The sequence below is a fragment of the Cupressus sempervirens genome, chromosome 1, assembly GCF_028749045.1.
Source record: "Cupressus sempervirens isolate cs-2001-9-10 chromosome 1, ASM2874904v1, whole genome shotgun sequence".
Lineage (NCBI taxonomy): Eukaryota > Viridiplantae > Streptophyta > Pinopsida > Cupressales > Cupressaceae > Cupressus > Cupressus sempervirens.
The window spans coordinates 482,024,510-482,048,939 of record NC_143118.1 but is presented as its reverse complement, the minus strand read 5'-3'; the positions used below and the strand labels follow the sequence as shown (position 1 = coordinate 482,048,939).

At 35.9% G+C, this 24,430-nt stretch overlaps 1 protein-coding gene and 1 long non-coding RNA gene across 3 annotated transcripts in view; one reads left to right on the top strand and one right to left on the bottom strand.

The window, feature by feature from the left end:
• Positions 1-24,430, bottom strand: part of AMY2 (alpha-amylase-like 2) — a 113,190-nt gene that overhangs the window by 78,935 nt on the left and 9,825 nt on the right. The window contains exons 2-3 of the mRNA XM_089828529.1: positions 9,312-9,373; positions 9,058-9,097 (exon numbers count right to left, since the gene is read on the bottom strand). Coding sequence (XP_089684655.1) covers positions 9,058-9,097; positions 9,312-9,329 — 58 coding nt within the window. The 5' untranslated portion in view covers positions 9,330-9,373. The remainder of the gene's footprint in view (positions 1-9,057; positions 9,098-9,311; positions 9,374-24,430) is intronic.
• LOC149578365 (uncharacterized) overlaps positions 1-24,430 on the top strand; it is a 111,642-nt gene that overhangs the window by 78,488 nt on the left and 8,724 nt on the right. The window contains exons 2-3 of one of the 2 annotated variants that reach the window (XR_016364378.1): positions 3,303-3,479; positions 23,420-23,893. This is a non-coding gene — a long non-coding RNA (uncharacterized LOC149578365). Of the gene's footprint in view, positions 1-3,302; positions 3,480-23,419; positions 23,894-24,430 lie in introns of those variants that run through there. The other variant, XR_016364377.1, reaches the window with a different exon arrangement.

Genomic DNA, 24,430 nt, shown 5'->3' with positions numbered 1-24,430 from the left:
AATTCGGGTGATCTTTTATTCTAAGTTGGTAAGTAGTGACGCTTGGGGATCTTTGGTGTTGGTTTATGTTAGTCTTTCATTGCTTTCTAGTGTAAGTAGATGTTGTCGAATCTTGCTTTTTTTTTTAAATATTAACCTTTGTTTATCCTTGATCCAAAGATCTCCGAACGGGGCATTACAGAGATGAAGGGTGAGAATGGAAATACCCTTGCATGAAAAAGTAAACATAGATCAATAACAATAATCATATCTAAATAACTAAGTCAGTTCATGGTAGTCCATTGTATCATGCTTGTTGTCAAGTCGAGCAGTGGGTGATCGGGCTTATATATATTGCCCACCTATATCCTTGGCTAAGATAGGTTAGTGGCATGATTGATGTTGTGATAACTAGAAGTCAGAGTGCTAGCAATTAGAAGATAGGTTGATAGGAGGTGTTCGCAACCTCGCCAGCTAACTAGTTGACACTTTAACACCAGGATGCTCAGTGGCAGGACAGTGGTGTCCCAAGCCTAATCCCAAAGTAGGGAGGGTCTTTCTCGGTAGAGATTGTGTGGAGATACTTAAGGCTCCACGATTGGGAGGTTAAGCCCATGGAAATGGTTCTCCTCTCTCCCTAATGCCAAGGCTTGCAAAACACAAGGACATTATCTACATTACTTGGGTACTTACTTCATGTTCCTGCATTTCATTTGATATATGTAGATATGTAATTAAATTCTATTATTTCTTTACATTAGATATTAGGATTCAGTTACACTAAATAATCATGAGTTGGAAATGAAATAAATGTGGTAGTCTCAACAATATTTCATGTGAACGTAGATTAGAAATATTATTTTAATTTTCAGTTTTATGAATTGTAATTATAGTTAGACTCGTAATTCCCCTTCTTGTGAATGTGTAGAGTAACTCTTATAACTGTCACTCCTTTCATTCAGTTAAGATTGTAAAGATATTACATTTAAGTAATGGATTAATTGGCTACTAGAAATCAGCATGTTACAACCCATCTCGAGATAACATGTTGGTTGGATTTATACAAGCCTTTGTCATATTGTATCCCGACTTATTCCTTCTAGATTAAATTATAATGGCACTGAGCATGGATATTATTTAAATGAATTGGTTAATAAATAACATACTTCAAAGATACATAAGTCTTAGCAGAATCCTTCCTTTTGCGTTGATGGTGTCATTTATGTCTGATTGCATCAGACATGGATTTCAGAATGGTTCTTATTTGTTTTATTCCCCTTTCTAGGCATTGTGTGAAATAATATGTTTGTTGGATATGGGTTATATATGTCGTTATTGTGTTGTAGTAATTCAAACAACTCACTTCCAGATCAAATATTTGACAACCAACCGATCTCTTCAAGTTATTCCACAGTGGTATTAACTTTCAAAATTTTGCTAGTTCCATTTATCTAGGTTTATCTTCAAGATTTTCTTTTGAGATCATCTTCTCTGCAATACCTCATAGAATAAGCATGAATTTATAGAAGTAATTATCTGATGAACCATGGGCTAAGAAGTTTGTGTTTGGTTACAATCACCAACTACCTCCAGCATGGATGCTACAGCCAAACAACCGAACCCCATAAGAAATTTTGACTTAATTTATAAACTCTCAATAATCAACTCAATAAATTTCCTCTGATGAATTGTAGCCTTAAACTCGTATTACATTAATCAAAGATTTCTCTCAGTATGACACTCAATGCTTCATAAGTACCCTTCAGTGATTAACTCTAGGCTCATGCTTAGTCAATAAGATGGTGAAGACAACCTTGTAGATAATCTTGTGTCTCTAACAGGCTATTCAAATTGCACCAACAGACCGTGAACCTCCAACCTTCAACCCTGCAGTAATATGATGGCATGCCGCAACAAAGTTTAATTTTATTCTATCTCTGCAACTATGAGCTTGAGAAGCACACACAGAACTCCATGTCTTTGAGCCTGTAAATAACATTGGAAAGATTCTTTTCAATTGTGATCAGATCAACTATAGATATATTGAATGATGCATTTGATGGCACATACACCTCTAGATAACATTCCACTTAATTATTTAATCTGTCGCAGCCCTTGGAAATATATATATATATATATATATCTCAACACAATAAAATTAAAAATTGCCTACCATGACTCTTTTGTTTAAATATATATATATATATATATATGTTGAACTTTATGAAAGAAAATCCCTCGGCATGAATTGAGGTTTGTAGGCCATAAAGTTACAATAGTCATGACCAACGACGACTACAAAGGTGCGCTCCACTCAGCAAGTATTATTATGAGCTCTTTTAACTATACCAGGCCCACGATTTCCCTGGAAAGATATACTTTTCTCTGGTTTCAAAAATGCCATTTCCCAAGAAGTTTATGGCAAAAGGAATCAGAGCCTCGAATATTAAATTAAAGCTCGACCACAAATAATTATTATAATCTAAATGGAACCTTGTGTGTCAAACAACAATATGCAATATAATCCTTTTATGTATTTCTGACGGCCAACATTTACGAAGTTAAAGGTTGGCGGCAAAAATTTACAGTAAACAACCTTTACCATCTATAACGAATATTCAGCAATATACTTTCATAACTATAGTCAGGTCCACAAATATTTGAGAACTCCAATATTCAGAATCATAAAGACCTTTGAGTATGATTGTTTTATGCAAATTTGTCTTTGCAAGATGTCTAGGATGAAATGAAATTTGCGTTCCTCAAACCAGATAAAGACATCTTCAAAATCGTTACTACTTTAGTTACTTTTTTTTGTAATCTTGCAGGCTGGCAGGATACACAGATCTGATACCAATTGTGATGTCCCCTTCTAGGACCTTATATATTTTATTACATATTTCTCTATTAAGCTTTTTGCAGACAAATTGTATATATCTTGTTTTTCCCTTCTTATTTCTCTGTGTTCTTGTATGTTTATTTTTCAAGTTTTGTATTCCTTAATATACTTTTAAATAAGAAAAGGTGTCTATTTGTTTGATATTATTATTTATTAATAATGTTATTATGATTAATGTTTTTATTTATATTATTGATATTATTAATATTAATGCAATTTATATATTCTGATTAATTAATCATAACATTTAATTATTATTTGATTAATTCCCTACTTAATATATTATAACATGATTATAATGTTATAATTATATCAATACTAATATTGTATCATTATTTTATACCTTTATTTATTATTATTTATTTTTAATCATTCATTAATATTTTTTAATTGTAAAGATCTTGTTTTGATGGGGATATTACAGAATGTGAAGAGTCACCGGGTTGGGCATAAAAAGAAGAAAGGGCTCATTTGGAGGATAGTTTATGTTATTGGTTTTACTTTCCTCTCTTGGAGAATTCTGGAAAGCTTCAGCTTTCAGCAGTTTGAGGACAGAAACCCTTGGGCTTGGAGGCAGTAGACAAAACCCCATATCACACAGGTATTTAACTGGTGCTTAAATTCCTTTTCTAGTTTTCCAATCTGACTATTATTTTATGTATTTAAGATTGGATTTTGGTATTGTTCTACTAAAGACTAATGTAATATTCATATCTGAAAATATACATTCATCTGGATATTTTCTGGTATTTTTACTGGTAAATGTGGAATCTGTTGCAAGAAATTTTGATATTTCTTTGAGAAATTCGAGAAAATATCTTGTTGGGGATGTTACAACAGCAAACCACTATTCCCTATTGTGTCCATTGTTCTATTACGATTTCTTTTCAGCCACTTGCAAATATTCAAGATACCACCAAAGTTAGAAATGGTACCAAAGAAACAAATAAGAAAGATGACAATTGAGTAGAAGACGCACCAAATAAAGTTGGTATGCAAAAACGACCTATCAGGAAAAGACTGGAATAGAATCTAGCATAATAGTAGTAGCCTTGGGGTGAAGAAGACCTTGTCTACATTTGCTTGGAAGTGCACCTTACATGTAATAGAAAGTTGCCTCACAAGGGCAAGTCATGCATCAGACATTACAATATGGAAGATTAGTCTCATGGCAAATGGGCATGGGAAAAGTATACAAACGGGTGTTGGCATGTCTGACAAAATTCAAGAATTTCTCTCATTGGAGCACAGATAATTTTATGTGGCACAACATGTCATTGGCCTTTTTCTAGATGCCATACAAGTCCAAGTAACCCCAAAGGAATGGACCGATTAACACCGGCTACTCAATTGAGTAGAACTATCCTTGCTAGCTATTTTATATTGGACACACTTTGACATGCTCACATGAGGTGATCAACCACTTGGGAAAAAAAACACCAAGAAGAGTGCCAACAGGAGTCTCCTAGGTGGAAGTGAGGAGAAAGAGGATACCATTAAGGTATCTTTAGCAAGTGATAATGCTGCTAAAGTTACCTTGGGAGTCATAGGTCAGGAGGGTGACATAGAGGACATGGAGGAAAATGAAGACATCATGGCAACCTTAAAAAACACACCAAGAAGAGCGCCAATAGGAAGAGTTTCCTAGCAGTGGAAGTAAGGAGAAAGAGGATACCATTAAGGTATCTTTAGCAAGTGATAATGCTGCTGAAGTCACCTTGGCAGTCATTGGTCAAGAGGGTGACATAGAGGACATGGAGGTGAATGAAGACATTGTGGCAATCATACTTGTTACATCGGTAGTAGTATTTCAGCCTACCACACTTCTAGTTCAAACACTCACGCCACTACCTTCTATGGCACCACCAAGAAAAACCACATACCCATCGATGATAGGACAAAATGCAAAGGTGGAAATAACAACAAACAAGGTGATGTCACCATCATTGATTGTACTATTTGACCCACCATCGGCAAGGCAATAATAATTGTACGCGATGGGACAACACAAGTTGAAGGAGGGGTACATTTTGGGGGGAGATTTAATATCAGTTGAGGGTCAAGCATCACCAGTTGAAGGTATCAAAGGAGATATTCATGCTACCATCAACAGTTGGCTGCAATAATTAGAACCATCAAATGCCACACCAGTAAAGTCTCCCAAATTTATGTAGGAAATCACACGAATGGTGATAGGAGTAGAGAAGGGAATGAATCCCAAGGAAGCACAATCAAAAGCAGATTGGCAAGAAGAGCACTAGACAGATTTAATAGACACAAACATAGTTGAGCCCATGATGGTACCAGCTTCACAATAGAAGCACCATTGATTGAATGGGAGGATGTCGTGCTACAATTTGATGAGCCAAACCTACATGATTTGGTTGGCAAATTGCAAAGATATGGTTGCCAACTGGAGGAGATGGATCTCTTTATGACTCGATAGGAGCCATCAGTAGGAGCCTAGATATTGGCTAGAATCCCTTTGTAACCCATGTAGCAGAGAAGCTCCTTGGCTTCATACAAAGAGAATTCCATTAGAGTTTTTAGATGTTTCACGGCCCAAGAGTGGAGATAATGGAAACGACAACGCCTGGCAACCTCTATGGTCACACATTGGCAATTGTCATGGTCGAGTTCTTCATATGCTTGACATAGACACTTACTTTAGAAAGTTGCTATTACACCACAACCACCTCATTGTGGCATTGAAGGAGACTAGTACAGCCAAAAACAAGGCCACTCAGCAAATCAAGTAGGAATAGAAGGCTTATTCCGAACAGGCAGTTAAGAGCCAAATGCAGTTTGCTTAGGATCATTCACAAGTGACAACTTTAGAGAGTCTATGGCCCAACTTCTTGAGCTATTGTTACAAAAGGACTCGCAATTGGCAACCATGCAAGCAGGGATGAAAGGGAAGGACACAAAACTTGAGAAAGCAAGGAAGTAGTTAAGGGAGGTAGGTGACATGGTACTGGAATCACAACAAATGCAGATGGCAGCCACTCAATTTCTCCGACAATTGCAACAACAGCCTATTATACAAGTCTCATCGGCTCTAAGGGCATCCCCTTGCCCCTCTTCTTTGTTTTCCTCATGTATATTGTACCCCATTTTGGTTTCTATCATCTGGAAGACGAAATTTTATTGGGGGGGAACAGGGCTGATGTAGTCAGCAAATCTTCCACATGTAACTAAATAATACTTTGTTAGTTAATTAGTAATTGGCGGTATAATAAATTGCCTCAAAAGATTGCCAGTTGCTGACTGTTGGCAGCCTTAGCCATCCATTGAGCTCTATTTATATCTAGCTTGCAACAAGTTCATATTGTTATGGTATAGACTTTACACTAGAATTGAAATGAAATATCTGTCTGCCAATTGTATGCATTTTATCTAAATTGCTACGTTGTTTGTGTTCTACTCATAAACCTGTTTGCTATGAAAATTAAACATGTATAAGTAAACAATAGCATGGTTGGAGCAACAACAAAATGGTTCCATCAACTCACTACAGGTTGCATCAACAATTGGTAAACCATGCACATGAAGTTTCAATCACACTTCAAACCTGATGAAGAATATCACTTTAGAAAAAAGGGTAACAGTGAGTCCATAAGGGAGTTTATTGTTTGTACCATGATTATTCCAACTTGTAAGAAGAATCAGTTAATACTTTAAGGCCATGTCCAAAAATCCTACTAACTTACTTCATCAAAGCCCTTCAAATTCAAGAATTCCTTCCTAATAAAACTTGTGAAACTGATAAGCTTTAAGAAGCCCAAGCACAAAAGGTCAAGCTTGGAGATGACATGATCACTATCAAGGATATCATAAAAGACCTAATCAAGCAAATGGTCCCAAGTTCGGCATCTTCTCTCCTATAACGAGTGGTAAACAATGTGACAAACATGAAACAGTTTAAACAGAATGCTCTATTGCAACAATATCAGGGGTATGTTTCGAAGAAACAAGACAAACGTTCATTTCAAACTACCTTCTCTACTTCAATAATTTTCTTTGGAGGAACCTCATATAATATAATAATTTGTGCTCTCTCTAATGAGATTACCAAACATGACACTCAAATAGTGTTTGAAGCTACATTGCACAAGACATCTCATGGCAACTTCCAAATTAGATTATCAAAGATTTTTGTCTAACCTTCAACATCTTGAAGAGGAACTTGATGGCCACTTTACAACAGGATGTGATCAATACAAAGCAATTTGACATTGAAAAGTAAATATATTCGATGATTCTAAATGTTGATGGAATCAAACTACTATAATAGAGAAAAGTCTTAAAGAGAAGAGAGTACATGAGGAAAATCCATGGGTGAAGCCCCCTCATGATGACTTGTTTTCAAATAACCACATATCATTTGCTTTCTAATGAGGATAAACTATCTTAAGCATCCATAGAACACGAGGAGGATCAAAATATATTTTGTAAGCAAGAAGACACTAGTTGCACAACAAAAGAAGAATTGGAGGAATTTCTCTATCTTTGAGGGATTACTCAAAGCATCTACACAAAATGATATTGAAAGTAAAATTCAGCTACAAGTTTAACGATTTCTATAACATTCAAGAAAACAATGAGGCTGTGCAAATGGATCAATTGTCGTATTCACATTTCAAATTCAAGTATTGAATAAAATTAGGGGTTGAAGATTCATTATCGATCATCGATATTTTCTGCAGCACCTCAACAATGCTCAAAAATACATTGTACCCAAGAACAAACACTAGGTTAAAAAGTTTCGCAAGATTTATTTCTGGTGATGAATATCTTTCTACATCATGATTATTTTGAAGATGACCGAGTGTCTAAAGAGGAAACACAATTAGAAGATCAAGTTCCACCTACTTTTGTACCTGAAAATGATGGATGGCAGTTCACTATCAGTGGATATTACACGTATACTTCGATAATGATCTCATGGTAGAAGACGGTTGTTAGATGAAGATTTGACTGATACAGATAGTGGAGATAGCAAGTACAAGGTACACAATTATTACGAATTGCGGAATTGGAGATCAAGGACAAGAGACAAATACTGTGTCAATTTTCAGTCTTTCTAGCAAGATGATCTTCTACTAAATTCTGAATTCAATAAGAGAAAAGGATGAATAAGATGTGTAAAGATCATTATCCCTCTAGATGTGTTGCAGCAATAAGAACTTGCTAGATATCTTGAAAAGTGTGGACCTTTAAGTGCATTCCCATTTAGGAATCTACAGTGTAAAGTAGGTTTTCTGAGGTGTTTATTGTGCTACTTACAGCATGGGAAGTCCAAGTTTCTTAGAATCTTCCTTATATGTGTTGTTTGCAGCTCTCATTTTTCTTTGAGTGTGTCTCATCAGAGCTATAGATTGGTTAAACCAGCTCTGAAAGGAAGCTTGCACTAATTATTGTCTTCATCTGTATTACCAATGCTCCCTCAGTGAGTCTTTGTCCAAAAAAAAATCTGTAAACTGGTTGCTTTGAAAGCGACTTGTGCATTGTCAATTAGCTGACATGTTTGGAGAATGTAGCTCTAACGATCTTGGAAAGACTTGATAAGCCCTTTGACCCAGATTTCATTTTTAATGTATAAATTCAAAACTGCTGCAGTTTTAGAGTCTCGTTGTGTTTATGTGGTAGAGCTATGGCAACACATCACATGTAGTCCTAATTAACTTTTTGCTACTAGCAGCTCAAGATTCATGGTGTGTTAGGAAAGAACTTACAACACAATGGTAAATTGTGAACCTCTCATCTGGGAGGTCTTGGGTTTGAGCCTACTCAAGCTTAACACATAATAATAATTAATCTCAACAAATGATAATAGATAATCTAGGCTTTGACCCATTACTTATCAAAAAAATCATGGTGTTTTTTGTCAGGTCTATGGTCCCTAATCCAGGGTAGCTATAGAAAAACAAAAAACACTAGCTATTACAGATATGTTTCATGACCAATTAGCCCCATTAAATGAATATTTCAAATCATTTGTCACATTTTATGCTATCAAAAACCTCTTTGAGTTTCTATTTATTGTTTTAAATATAAAGCTCTACAAGATTACCACAAATTGTTCAAGATGATAATATATATGATTTCCGGAACATTCATGAAATTCCACAATTACAAAAAGTGTTTCATACTTGAAATCATGGAAAAACTAATCTTACCGTCAACAAACCCTGCCCATTGACTGCCTTCCCCATATTTCTATAAAAAACCAAGTAAATATAATCAGAAAATTATATCACAAAGCAGATTTGGTGGTAGATAAACCAATCATAACCAAATGCCATTTTCACAAAACTCTAATTAAGAGATGTAATTTGCACACTATTTCTGAGAATAACTAAAAAATAAGCTGAAAATGAAGAAATATGATTAAGTTGTGATACCATTAATGCATATCCAAGTACAAAAATACCTTTTCAGAATAGCCCATTTCTTTTTTTGATATATCTTAACGAAGTAGAGTACTTAGAGGCCCTGTGAAACATTTGGTAAATTAAACATCAAGACATAATAATGAACATAACCTCCTACTGTAGATTGTGAAATAGGCATATGCTACAGACTCAAAATGGGTATTAGGCTATTAGCTGATAAAAAGCAATATGAAGAGCCAAGAAACATCCACTTTGAAATGTGCGAAGGTAAATTTGAGAAGAACGAACAAACTTCTAGGGTGGGAACTCAATACAAGGAATTTGCTCAAGAATATCAAGGATTTAATCAATAGACACACAATATTGTAGGTAATCAAGAAAAATGGGGCCCTATCATGTGCCCATTTCAGAATTAATCTTATCTAAGAGACGTGTAACATATTTTTTATTTCCAAAAAGCTTAAGGATAAAATTAACAGAATAAGAAACTAACAATAATTTAGCTGATCTAGTTACTTTATTTTATAATTTCATTATGGAGTAATTTAAAAAGCTGTCATTTCCCTTTATAATGGGCCAAGATGAAATATTTTATTTATAAGTGTTTGAAAACACCTTTGGACATGATTTTCAGTGGGAAAAGATAATTTGATATTATATTGGTTATTAGCTTATTGTTATCAAACCCTACTTTCATCTAACTGGAAGGCAGGACCCCACTGAGAAGGGGAAAGAGGAAGTTGCTAGTCGATGCCGGAAGGAAGTGCATAACATCAATTGTTTCTCAACATCCATGGGTATGAATGCAGAGGGCCTCTGCATGCACACCCATGGATGTTGAGGGCTCCTCTTCCCCCTACTCTTCAGATGCTTCAGCCTTATGTTCATTTCTATGGCCTAGAGAAAAACTTTTGCTGCAGAGAGATAAAAATCACAATAACATGAGGACACATGCATCACCCCTCCCCACCCCAAAAAACAAAATGAGTGATGTGGGGATGCCAAGGAAACCTCCCTTCATTGACTCTTCACTACCACCACTACCCCTTTGTTGTCCTCAAACGGTTCCCTCTAGGATAGGACATCTTTGGGACATTTCCCTTTGTTGTGCAAGAAATGGAAACTTTGTAATATCCCTAAAATGCCCAAGAGACAGCTAGGAGTTTCTCGTCTTTGGAAAAAATGCATAGGTGTCTCTCATGGCCTTAAGTGGCAAAAGTTGTTTTTTTAAATTCAAAAAGAAGATGCTCTAAAAATGCAAAACCTGACCTTGATTAACAATTGGTCTGATCCCCATCTCCAAGGCCGCCCAAAAAGTTTGTAAAAAGAAATATTATCTCATTTCAAATCACACAACTCACAACTGAAGTAGAGTGCTTCAATTGGAAGGAGAAGAAGCCTAAGAGAACGATTCTAGGAAAGAGAAAAGGGCATCTGCCATCAAGATTCAAGATTAAGTAATTCAAGATTACAAGGTATGCTTTGCAAACTTCATTTGTTCATGGGTTCATTCTTCATTGTTTATTTGTTCAATGTTTTTGTAATAGTCTCAAAACATTTGCAAATTATTGTTCAAAATTGGAATAGTTTAATAAACATTTGTAGGTTGTATGTAATGTCCCCTTTTACAGTCAGTCTAGTGACTGTAGGATTAGTCCACTATTGTGACCCTTATGGGCTAGTCTTTTGGATAGAGGGCACATTTGTTCACTATTAATTGTTATTTTGGGACATCTCCAGAGTGCAAAGAGATTACTAGTCAGGTCTTGGCACATCAGCTTTTCATTTGGTTCAGTTCGAAGGACTTACTATTTATAGTAATTCAGATATCCTGGCAGTTACTATATTTAGTAGTATCTATTAGAGGTAATCATGGTACAGTGCAGAGTGTCATCAGTTGCAATTTTCTATTACCTTCATTTGGAGTGTTTCTTAAGACTTACTATTTATAGTAAGTCAGTTAACAGGGTTGCTAAATTTAACAGGGCACCTGATGACTAGTCAAAACTCCATCTGCAGTAGCAATTAATGGTTGACTTAGGAATTAAAAATAAGAGTACAATTAGTGATATTAATTAACTTATAATAAAACTATTCAATAAGTCATTTTAATGATCATTTAAAAGGACAATGGGGCCATGACCCATTAATTAGTTCTTTGAGTGACTTGATTTTATTAAAATGATGCCCAATTCAAAACTATGGAAAAGGCACAAAAGTTAGATAACTTATACAATTTTAAATGAAACAAAAGCAAATACAAACAGATTTAAGTTATGTGAAAAGTGGAAGAGAAGCTACTTAGTCAATTTGTGATGAAGAGATATTATAAAAAGCCTTCACAAGAGAATAAAGAATTCATTCATGACTTGTGTTTTATGTTGTTGTTTGCATGGATAAGAAATTGAAACAAGGGTTTCAGATTTCAAGCTTGAAGAATTGTGAATTCTTCTAAGTTTTCCAGCATAGTGAATTGGTGAAACACCCAACGAGTTATGTCAGGCATAGGCTTCATTTAGAGGTCTAGATTGTGCAAATTGATTGAAGTTTTTTGGAAGAGTGATTAATATTTTAAAAGTAAATCTGCAGGGAATTATTGCAGTGATTGATTAACTGGAATTTGTTGAATTTTAACTTTCAAAGGTTACACTTGTGCAAATTGGAGAAGAAATTCAGAGAATACATAAGGGTTTGAAGGCTGAGTTTGAAAGTCAATTATAGAATTATTGTAGCTGTCATTTGTTTACACAGAGCTACATTTGTTTGTTGAAGAATTTTTTTGCTGCTGATATTCTTCCTTTGAGAGGATTTCAAGGCATGTCTTACTTGTAAGTTCATGGATTGAAACTTCTAAATTTTCTAGGTATTGTTGATTTACATAATAGAAGATATTTAATCAATTGGGTTGTTGATATTTTGTAAAAAATATTATCTAAATTGATATTAAAATCTGAAATTTTCAGCTGTATATTCTTGATGTAATATCCAAATTTTGAGTTGAAACTATTATTGCATATCTTTTATTTTGCTGCTATATTGTTGTATTGAAAATTGCAAAACCTCAAAAACAAAAAAACAAAAAACAATTCTCTAGCATAGAGCCAAGAAGGCTCTTTACAGTGGTATGAGAGCAAAGCTCTTTACAGTGGATTGCTTAAAGCTAATGTAATGTCCTTGATGTACACAACCGACTCATGTACTATCAACACCCAGATAACTAATATCAATAACAAAATCTTCTGGAAATTAACTGCAGGTGTTCATGGAGCAAACAACTCATTGGAAGTCAACCCAATTGTAGTGCCAACTCTGTGAATACCGAAGTCCCAATAGAACTGACACTTGCATCCATCTACACTACAGAGATAGCAATAACCATAGAAGCTAGTAAGACAACCATCATCTCCAAAATCTGTCAAACTGTCTCAGATGTAATAATCCCAACCGTTTATAACTTCATCAAACACCAAATTCTTTTATAATTCAGTTGTCTGACATTTCGTCAAACACTTTGCAAGCAAGCTTTGATACCACTGTAATAACTTTGTTCGGTTATGGCTCTAACAATACCACTTATTCAGACATTTGACATTTCAACAAACACTAGGTAGACAATCCAATTATCACTGAATAGATGGCATTTATAATTCCAAAACATAGTATCAGAAAATACAACAATTGTTCACAAATTCAATTAACCTTAGCCTTATACATTGCTCAAATAAATGTCAAGCACTGGCATATAAATCTACTATGTGAATTTGCACATTTAAATCTGACAACAAATGGCTCACAACAAATTCTGAATTTATTCATTAACTTACTATGCTTCAAACAATATGCTGCAACAATTCATCAATGCTGAAAATAGAGAATTACACCAAATAGATATTGTAATATCCCCATTTTAGTATATAAATTAATTATACATAAAGAGTATATAATATTAATAATCGATAATATTATAATTATATTAAGATATAATTTATAATATTATAATAATCATATATTATATTATATAATTATAAGTATTAATTATACATATAAATATATCTATGAATATTATTATATATTAGATATTTATATGCCACAGATAATTAGTACATATCCGTATGACAATAATATATGATATTATATCTTTGTTATATATTAAAGTAATATTTAAATTATGATTCATATATAATATAATAATATATAATATATAGTCATATATTATTATTGTAATATATAATCATATATTATTAATATTAATATATATTATTAATATATAATTATATATAACTATTATAATAATATAATAACTACCTTATTAAATATATTAATATTAATGAAAAGACACAACCCTATGAAGTGTTGGATATGGATATATATATATATATATATATATATATATATATATATATGAGAATATCAATCGTAAAAGGACATCAGATATGAATTATCATGAAGGCTTATGGGAATTAAGAAGCAAATCAGATGAAGATATAATGAAATGAATATAAATTGAAGGAAATTCGTAAAGGTCCTAAAAGGGGACATTACAAGTGGTATCAGAGCATTTGATCTTGCCATCCTGTTTATCCAGAAATTTGCAAAAAATTGATATTTAAGTGTATGTGGTGATGCAATGAGAAAAGATGATCTTCAAATCAATCGAATATAGGAAGAATACATAGTCAGGACTGCGAAAGAGAGTAAAACAAAACAAAGCATTTACATTCAAATTAGAACTAGTCTCATGCATATGATAAAAGTTGAACTAATCATTGGTGCATATTAAATTTGTGTTCAGGAATATGATGGTTAATTAGTTATGATCTGCATTCATGGCCCATAGACAGACATCTATGGAGTTTCTTTGTCTCGAAGAAATCTGTCAATCCCAATTAAAAGCATAGCAAATTCTGGTAGTGAGAGCACAATTAGACCGCTCATTCTATGACCTGTAAAGAATACATAGGTATAAAGGATCCCTGTTCAAATTTGACTTGAAGGAAGACATCAAATACTGTAAATTGAGTGATGACATGTTCTCGGGATTTCTCAGCGCAATGAAATTTGTCGCCAATATCTCAAAAATTAATTATGTAAAGATGTGATTATATCAAGACACCTCCCTCTGTTGTTTGCGGGTGTTTCAAGAACCGAGTGATTGGTGAATGAAAAATACCTTCTAAATGAAATTAAATATATATATAGCAATCATTGTTGTAACACAGGAGATGTAAAAAGAGAAAAATGACCACCAGGAGCAAGAAAGAGAACTTCTGCCAAGGTTCAAATGCAATCTTATTTTTATGGTTAACAATCATTTGTTATTGGAGAATAAAGAAAAATGAAGCAGATGCCACCCACCAAATGCTCAGGAGACTCAAAGGACTGGAGGAACACATCTTGTGCAGCACGATACTTGCAGAAGACAAGCAAAGAAAAACGTTTTACAATGGTCAAAGACATCAATTTGAAGAAACATCGCACATGAGCCAATAACAACAAGCAGATGGGAATTTTTAGTGAGCACAATGGATATTGCATAACTTGGATGTTATTCTCCGCAATTATTTGGCCATCTGAAACTTTTGAATCATACACGGCATTCATAATGGTGGTTATATGAACCCGTTGAAGGAAGTCAACCATTAACAAGGAATGTTTCACATTCAGTCGTTACAATTTCTTTAGTGTAGTTGCATCTGAACTCAAGAGCAATGTAAGGAATAGGGATTATAATCGTTGAAATTGCAGAGAATGAATATTGAAGTACCCTTGATAACAAGCCGGTGATATTAATTTATTTCCTGATTTGATTATCATAGCTAAAGTGAACCATGCGATCGGTTGGTTAGTTTAGAAATGTATGATTAATGTTAATTATATGTGAAGAGGTGTGACTTAAATATTAAAAGTCACTTTCTTTTGTATTTTCAAATATAAATATGGAGCGGTGGTGAGAGACAAAAAATAAGACATATTCGACATCTTTTATAAGAACAAAAACATTAATTGTATGGAGGGATAAGGAGCAACATTATGACAGTTTGTGGATAATTGGGATTGCCTATTCCATCATCCAAGACTAATCCTCTTATGGAAGTTTATCCCACCATATGTATGCTGGCACATATGGAAAGAAAGGAATAACAGGATATTCAAGGGAGAAAATAGGACGGTTGAAGTGGTTTTTGGAGTGATGAACAAACTGTTGAAGGAAAATATGAGAGTAGCTAAATACAAGATGCCAAAGGAGGAACCCAGAAGAATTGAAGGCATTGTGGCTGAGAATTGGGGTTGTCAAGAGGACTTCTTCCTTTTTGATAGCTTTGCTAGGAGGAGGAGACAACAAACAATATGGAGACCACCCACCATCACACAGTATAAACTGAATTTTGACGGAGTTGCGAAAGGAGGACAGGGAGCGGCTGGTGGTGTGCTAAGAGACAGGAATGGTGATGTTCTATTGGTTTATGCAGGCCAGGTGGGGATTGGTAGCAATAATGTGGCAGAAGCTATGGCGTTATTATGGGGTCTACAACTCTCTAGGGAAAGAAACATTTTAGAGTTAACTATAGAAGGGGACTCCAAACTGGTGATCGATTGGGTAAAGGGGGAGGCAAAATTGGGATGGAAGATTAGAAATATCATCTTGGATATTAAAAATATATTGGAGGAAATGAGAATGGTCCACCTGCAACATATCTACCGGGAGGGTAATCAAGTGGCAGACGCTGCGGCTGCCATGGGGTTTAACGTTAGGGCAATCACGTGCTGGGAAAATTTAGTTGATATCAACGAAAATCTAAGGATGTTGATATTCAAGGAAAAAGGCAGCAGAATTCAAAATGATGATCACTAAATTTTAAAGTAAGGCCAATTTTGGCGAGATGGAGAACTTTGTCGCTAAATTTAACTTTAGCGTTTTGGAAATAAGAGACAGACATGGCTGTACAAATGACAAGTGGAGTAATTACAAATTAAGGAAATTGTCTTTTCGCAATTATGGTAACTCGGGGCAAGCCTCGAATCGCTTCCCAAATGGAAGTACGATAGATATTATGGATTGGGATGTTAGAAATCGATGGGGAGGGAAAATTAGGTTTTTTAATACCCACGAATCTCATAATAAGATGTTATGGGATTCTGGTGCTCATCATACGCGGGTCTGTAATTTTGATCCCTATTCCCCCAAAGGATTAAAGCAAGAGAGCAGCCACAGAGAATTGGAAAGCGATAAAGTTCTGATGCGTATTTCTGAGGAAGAGAGGCAGGATAGTGGTGAAATTGATATGGGAGGTGATCTGAATCGGTTGGAACCAACGAGACTTGAGAACTTCAACGACAGGATGGCGACCTAGTATCTTCTGAAGGAAGGGGGTTTTTTGCCATATATATGTTGTCCATGGCTGGGCACGATGAAAATTGTGCATTACAATTTGTGAATAATTGGGATGATAGGAAGGTCACAATCAACGGCATTACTTTTCAAGTCACGGAGGAGGTTATTGCCATGGCAATAGGACTCACAATGAAGAGAGAAAAGTGGAAGAAAGTCACCAAAGTCTCGGATGAGAATAGCATGAAAAACTTCTTTGCGGAGAATGAGGAGTCGATTCACTACAGAGGAGGGTTTAAAAGGGATAAGCTACCTGAGCCCTAGGATGATGTGTGTCTAGTCCTGATGAAGTATCTCACCCTGGAAGGCAGGTTTGGAGCGTGCTATTACTATCATTTTCCCTTGTTGAATCATTTTAGAAATAGGGATTTCATTTCCATTCCGTTTTTTCTTCTACATTCACTTGAGGATATGATTAAGGATATTAAGAAAAAAAAAGTAAAGGCCTAAACTTCACCATTATTCATCAGGGGTTAATTTTTCATCTGTATCAGTTCCACTTAGCTTTATGTCCCCCCAGAGAGGTTGTTGTGGAAAACCCCCGCCATAGTAGGATTTCCCCCCCGAGCTCCAATACGGGGACGAAAATCCATACTCCTAGGCCATCTCCTAGTAAGGATACTAAGAAAAAGAAAAAATTTGACATAGCCATAGAACAAAAGGGAAACAAGAAATTAAAAGTTGATAAGGTGGTAGAGGTTGTTGGAGAGGATTCTGGTGAAGATATTGGGGGAAAAGCAAGAAGAAGGTCTGGTAGGCTAGCTCAGTCCCAGGCTAGGGGTAAGCAGAAGTCAATTAGATACCCTGTTGAGGAAGTTGAAGAAGATAGCTCAGACAATGACAGAAGGGAGGAAGAAAGCATTTCCAACTTAAAAAAGGATGATGGTAATGAGGAGGGGGAAAAAAGTTTCAATTCTGGGAACATTTTGATGGATGACACTCAAACTCAAGTGTCGGACGGCAAAGAAAGGAATACTGAAACAACCCATGTTTCAGCTAGCTTCTCACTTAAACCCTTTACTTTTTGTGATGAGACGAGCAAAAAGGATAATTCCCCAATTACCATTTCTTCCCCTGTTAAGGAAAATTTGAAGATTTCTTCTAACCCACGAGTGCTGCAGGATAAACCAAAGGGACAAAAAATGAAGGAGGTTGCTGCTAAGAAGGTCAAGGAGCATAAAGAGGAGACGGTGACGGTGGAGGAGCATTACAGAAACCTGGAGGAAAGAGTCAAAGCTTTGGAGGAGGGGTTTTTCACCTTCTCCAAGTTTGGACTTAAAGTTACTCATGCTGCTGCAACTACCCTCCAATTGCTGGCACAGGAGAAGGAGGAAGCTAGCTTGGACATGGAGGACAATAAATTACTCTTTAAGTTCCTTGCTGACGACTAGGCCCAAATTCTTCTTCATGCAAGAGGAAAAGGGAAAAAAGAAATCTAAGTCTCTTTTTTTTATTTCTATTCAGTTATGGGGTCCATGGATCCAAAGACTTTATATACTGTTATGACAGTTATAGTTTTGCTGGTTATCAGCTGTAATTAAGTTTTTATTTGGCCTGGGTGCCTCGTTGGACTTTGGTTAGTTGCTAGGGTTCCTTTCTGGTTCTAGCTCTCTGGTTTTAGGTTCTTGTCTCTGACTGCTGGTTCTCCTGTTCTTTTTGTCTGTTTTTGTTACTGGTTGGTAATGTGTTGGTTACCAGCCTTTTGACTGTTAAGGGCCGACCCCCTTGCTTTTGGTTGCTTTTAATTTCAAAAACATTATGACTTTGTAATATAAATTCTATTATTTTATTTTTATAATAAAATAAGATGTCTTTTGTTTATTTTTAAATGGCATGGAGATTTAAACTGTAGATGAATCGTCCTTTGTAATTATTATTTGGAATTTTGTATACAATTTAAATGTCAGATAAGTGGACAAGGTCATTTAGCATTTAAATTCAATCATCACTGATAGTGTGAATTATTTAATTGTTTCCATATTTTTGTCCAGTTTGTCTCCCTACTAGAGGAGTTAAAGTTCAATCTGGACTAATTTAAGATTGCATAAATATTTGATCTGTCGCATCTTGATTATTTAGTTGTTGGCAGCATAAGTGCGTAAAACATTATAAAGTTGTAAGTGAAAATTCACTAAAGTTGACTCTATTGCTCGGATGAGCAGAGGCACTACTCTTTCTATTATGGAAGTCTAGAAAATCTATATCTTCCTTTCTACAAGCATCAAATTTATTATTATTCAATTATACAAAACATCCAATCACTACTTAGCATCTAGTTTCATTTTGATCGAGTTCAAGGACCTTGCCAGCTGAAGAACTCCTAAGTTTAATTTCACTTTAAAAAACCTCTGAACTAGGTGATCAAGTTCGAGGATAAGGTCTACCTGCCTTGGTGTAGCAGAGCCTAAAGTGCAAGGGAATCAAGAAGTATTCCCATTCGTTAGCCAGAACTGATTACGGAATCCTATCGGAGAAGTGGCAGGCTTTTGGATTTCCAATCTGCAGTTTTGGGACCCAAAAAACTTGACGGGGTGACTTACTATAAATAGGTGTTCCTTCCAAGATTCTTGGAGCCCAAACCAAAAGCCGAAAATAAAAATTGAGAGCATCATTCAACTCTTCTAACTCATCTAAGCTCATTGGAACCAACAACTTGACTTACTATAAATAGTAAGTCCCTCAAATGGAGAGAAAACACACCATAGGCTACTGAAAAGCCTATAACCCCACAACTGAGACCCTCAAATCTCACTCTCAACTCACGAGGGTGGCGATGGTGAACTGACCAAGCCAACTGCAGGACCCTACTAAAAATGGGGACATTACATCAGATGTGTTGACACTGCAAGTAATCCAATTTGCAAGTGTTGACCACATCTACAAAAAATGGTGCCCACTCATCCCACAATGGACAATAAAAACTCGAACCCAACCCACATCAACGAATCAACAAGTCCTTCACGTGTAAAGGAGATGATGAGCACTCGCAGTTGTAAACTCGCAATAAAACATTGCAATCTTTATCAACAACTCGTTGTCAATTGTACTAGAATCATGAGATGGCTCCAATCTTTGATCCGCAATTGTTGATGGGGAAGGTGTAATATTCCCAAGTATGGACAGGCCAAATGAGTGGCGAAGAGGAGCTCAGAGGTTCGTACGTGTGGACAGAACAGCTATGTAATACAGATGGGGATATCCGTACGGTGGAGAGGGGAGGGAAAGTACGGATTATCACACCCAAGAAGTTCGTACGGTGAAAGACAAGGCACAGAAAGGGTCGTACATTGTCTCAAGATGGGTCGTACTGTGTGTCCTAAAGGTCGTACGATGAGTGTGAACTATCCTGCGTACGATGAATAGTGTAGGGTGTACGGCAAGGTATTACTTCAGTTCGTATGGCAAAGTATTTCTTCAGGCCGTACAATGAGTTTGCTAAGTGATAGGGATGGGTACAAGGTAATTCAAAGATACCACTTCGAAATGCAAGTGCAGAGGGTCATACGGTCAAATTGGAAGGCTGTATGGTGGTCTTAGGAGGAAATGAAGGGTAAAAATGGAAGGCCATACGGTGCACAATGGTGATTGGAGATAAACGATCAGAGTTTGCAGACTAACAAATAATGTAAATAAGTAACTAGATTTAATGGCGATAAACAACAAATGGGGTACACAGAACAAAGAGTAGATCGAACCAATAGATATTAACAATATGATGATGTTCCAACTTGCCAAATCCGAGCGAAGTAATACATAAAACGGAATAGGGTGAGGGTTGAATCCCACTGAAACTGCACGAGCCAAATAGGGAAGATCTTTCACTTCCAAAATGGCGAACAATTCAGAACTCCAACAGGAATTCACAGTACAGAGAAATATATCCAAAAGCATACTGACTACAACCTACAAGTCGTGCTTAAATACCCATCGAGAAACTTTTCGAGGGTGTACAAAGATAGCCGACGGCAACACAAACTATAGAATCAAAAATAAAAATGGGTCTGAGATATATTAAATCAATCGGCCCGTTACAAAAGTTTAATTTATTATTTATTTTATAACGGGAGCATTATAGTCCTCCCATCCCAAATTTTGCTTGTCCTCAAGCAAATGCAACGCTGGGTGTTGGAGAATGTGTTCGCCCTCCCACGTCGCATCATCCAACGGCAGGTGTCGCCAGCGTACAAGTATTCCTTCATAGTATAGTTTCGTAGGGCCCTCTCACGTACTTTGAGGATCTCAGCAGGTTTCAAAATGAGCTTTCCTTCTTCATTGAGTGGCGGAAGGTCAGTAGCAACTGTGACATTTTGCCCTACAACTTTCTTTAGACAAGAGACATGGAAGACATTATGAATACGACTACCCTCCGGAAGTTCCAGCTCATAGGCAACTTCACCAATGCGGCGAGTTACACGATAGGGGCGATAGAATCGAGGTTTCAATTTCTCCTTTCCCTTTTCCTTCAGTGAGGATTGTCAATATGGCTGGAGTCAGAGATAGACCAAATCCCCCATTTCAAAGCTTCTCTCTATTTTGTGTCTGTTGGCATACATCTTCTGTTGATTTTGTGCCCTCTACAGATTTTCCTTCAAGCATCTCAAAATGTCTTGTCCCTCCTAAAGCCAGTCACTCGCCCTTAGTGCGTGACTGTCACCTAATACTGTGTCGATGAAGGAAAAGGGTTCGTACCTATACAGAGCTTTGAAGGGTGCCATTCTGATGGACATGCGGTACGTGGCATTGTAGCAATATTCTTCCAGATGGATCCATTTTACCCACGCTCGTTGTTGTGCCGAAACATAGTTCCAAAGGTAGCCTTTGAGCCATTTGTTCACAATCTCTGTTTGTCCGTCTGTCTACGGGTGGTAACTTGTACTTGGCGATAGTTTTGTCCCCACCATCCGAAACAGTTCTGTCCAGAAGATAATAATGAATTGTCCATCCCGATCACTAACGATGTTTCGAGGTAACCCGTGTAGACGAAAGACTTCTCTAAAAAACAGATTGGCAACTTGTGCGGCCTGAAGGTCGAAGGGGATGGCGAAGAAATGTGCATACTTTGTTAATTTGTCAACCACCACGAAAATGCAATCCTTTCTGTTCACCTTGGGAAGCCTTGTTATGAAATCCATCGATATACTTTCCCACTTACGTTGGGGAATTGGCAAAGGTTGTGTTGTGTTGTTATTGTTTTGTGTTGTATCTTTATTGTTTTGTGTTGTGTCTTATTCTTCTGTTGTTGGGAGTAGCTTATGTCATTCTCCATTTATTCTTGGCGGGAATTTTCTTTTTATTTCTGTCGGCCTTCCGTATTCTTTTGTAGTTGCTTTTCATTCAGCTGGACCTCTATCTTTTCAGTTTCTTGGTCATCGACTCTTCATGAAGAGAAGTCGTCTATATGCGTGCTTCCTTTATGAGAGATTAAAAAAAGATTTGGATTCATTAGAGCATTGGTGTTGAAGCGTCATAATGGAATTACCGGTTATCCTATTTTTGCAGTGATCATTCATGGCAGTAAAAATACAGAGGAACTTCTTGCATTCACACATTATGAGAATCTATCGTCAGGTAGTCTTCCTCTCTCAAAGCGCACGGAGTCAGGTTTATCGTATTTTGATATAGATTACAAAATCTTGCCAAGTTCTATATCATTTTTAGAATTTGGCCCAGATATATGATTTTTGTAGAGGCCCAATATCTTGGGCACTAACCTAGAGCAAGAACGATTTGGATTGTTCAAGTCAAATGTTTTTCGGAACACTAATGTAATGCCTTCTCATGAAAGAACCAGCCATTTCACTAATTTGAAATCAGGCATGATACATGGTAATATGCAAAAAAACTTTAGGGATTATCTCTCGGAGTGCTTTGAGAGTTAAGTATACTTCATAGGAGCTTAAATTATTAGGAATAATTCAAGTGCACAAATATCTCAATGTACCGAGGCAACAACAAATTCTTCGTCTTTCATTTGGGTGGATCACAATATCAAAGCTGAGCTTGATTAAGTACAAGGGAGAAATTCACAAGGTTCAAAATTTTGAAGCTAATATTCAAGCAATATTTGTAAATTATGCATTCATTTTAAAGGAGTAAGAGATGAGAACACTCCTTAGTACTAATTTATTATTCAGCTTCAGAATGGAAGGAGCAAATGGGCCTGATACAGATTCGCCTACACTCGGTAACCAGTTTGCACAATTTGGGGCAGGATGTTTTTGGGAAGTAGAACTCACATCCATGGAGTCGCCATCATAGAGGTTGGATATTCTCATGGACTCTCCGCAACCCTACTTATGAAGCTTTGTGCAGTGGCAAAACTAAGCATTCTGAAATTGTGAGAGTTCAGTACTCTCTCAATCGTCAACTTTGCTGGGAGTATTTGAAGTTGCTGGATGACAGGCAACTACAACATTTCTGATGTTAAAAAGACACATGTGAGTCAAGAAGACCAATGCTACACAGTTATCCCTACATCTGATTGAAACATTTCATGTATGAGCATATTTCTTTTGACTGTTAAGAGATAACAATTGGTACAATTTTTCTTCAGATTTTATACAATCAGACAATCAGAGATAAGTCGTTTATTTTCTTGAATTCTTATTATATAACTGGAAATAGCTGTAGAGGCATTATTCTAAATCTCTTTGTGTATGTGTGTTTATTGAAATTAGATCACAAAGAGATGAGTATTTTTGGTTATATTGCTTGAAAGAGATTATTTTTAAGCATTGATTGTTGATTTGGTTGCAGGATGCAACAAGATAAGGATCACAACTCCAGAGGGCGATTTTGAGCTTTAGAGGGAGATTTTAGCTTCAGAGGAGGCTTCATAATTAAGAGGGGGTGCTTATTGAATCTCCTTCATTTTCATATATGCTTTTGGTATTTGTAAAAATTTAAGACTTCAATAGAACTATGTCTCATTTTTATTATGCATATTCCTATTCGTGTGTGAATAAATGAGATTGTAAGATCAGCTATGATAACTCTTTCACTATGCAATAGCAAACATCATGTTGAGAGAGTCCATTATGTCATCATGTTAAGAGATTCAGTGATGAGTGTTGGATGCGTTGAGAGATTCCATGACAGTTCATGTTGAGAGTCTTTGATTAAAGGCTTAGTTGTGAGTCTTACAAATCTATCATGTTGAGTAATTGTTACATGTTTTCATGTTGAGTGATCCCATGATTATTAACAATGAGTAATTATTATAGGTTTTCATGTTGAGTGATCCCATGATTATTAACAATGAGTAACTGTTACAAGTTTTCATGTTAAGTGATTCCATGAATATGAGTAATTGTTATAGGTTTTCATGTTGAGTGATTCCATGAATATGAGTAATTGTTACAGGGTTTCAGGTTGAGTGATTCCATGAATGTGATTGATTGTTACAGGTTTTCATGAATCTTATAGGATATACGGGATGAGATTTTATCATTAACATTTTGGTTGTAGTCTTGTGTGATTGTTCAACTAAAGATCTCTCTCTGGCTAAGAGGGAGTGTTGAAGATGGTAGCTGCGATAGAGATCTTTATCTTTGGAAATATGAACATTATTACCGTTATTGTTACGTTTAGCTGAAAAGGACACTTATGTTTAAATTGCAATATTAAATGTAATGACATGTGTCATTTGACATGCATTAAGGCATAGAAACTCAAAGAGTTGTTATTGTATTTATAATAAAGAGTCTCGTTTTGGGAATTTGGAGAGGCTTTCGGTTGGAATGTGAAGAGTCTCTCCTTAAGTTATTT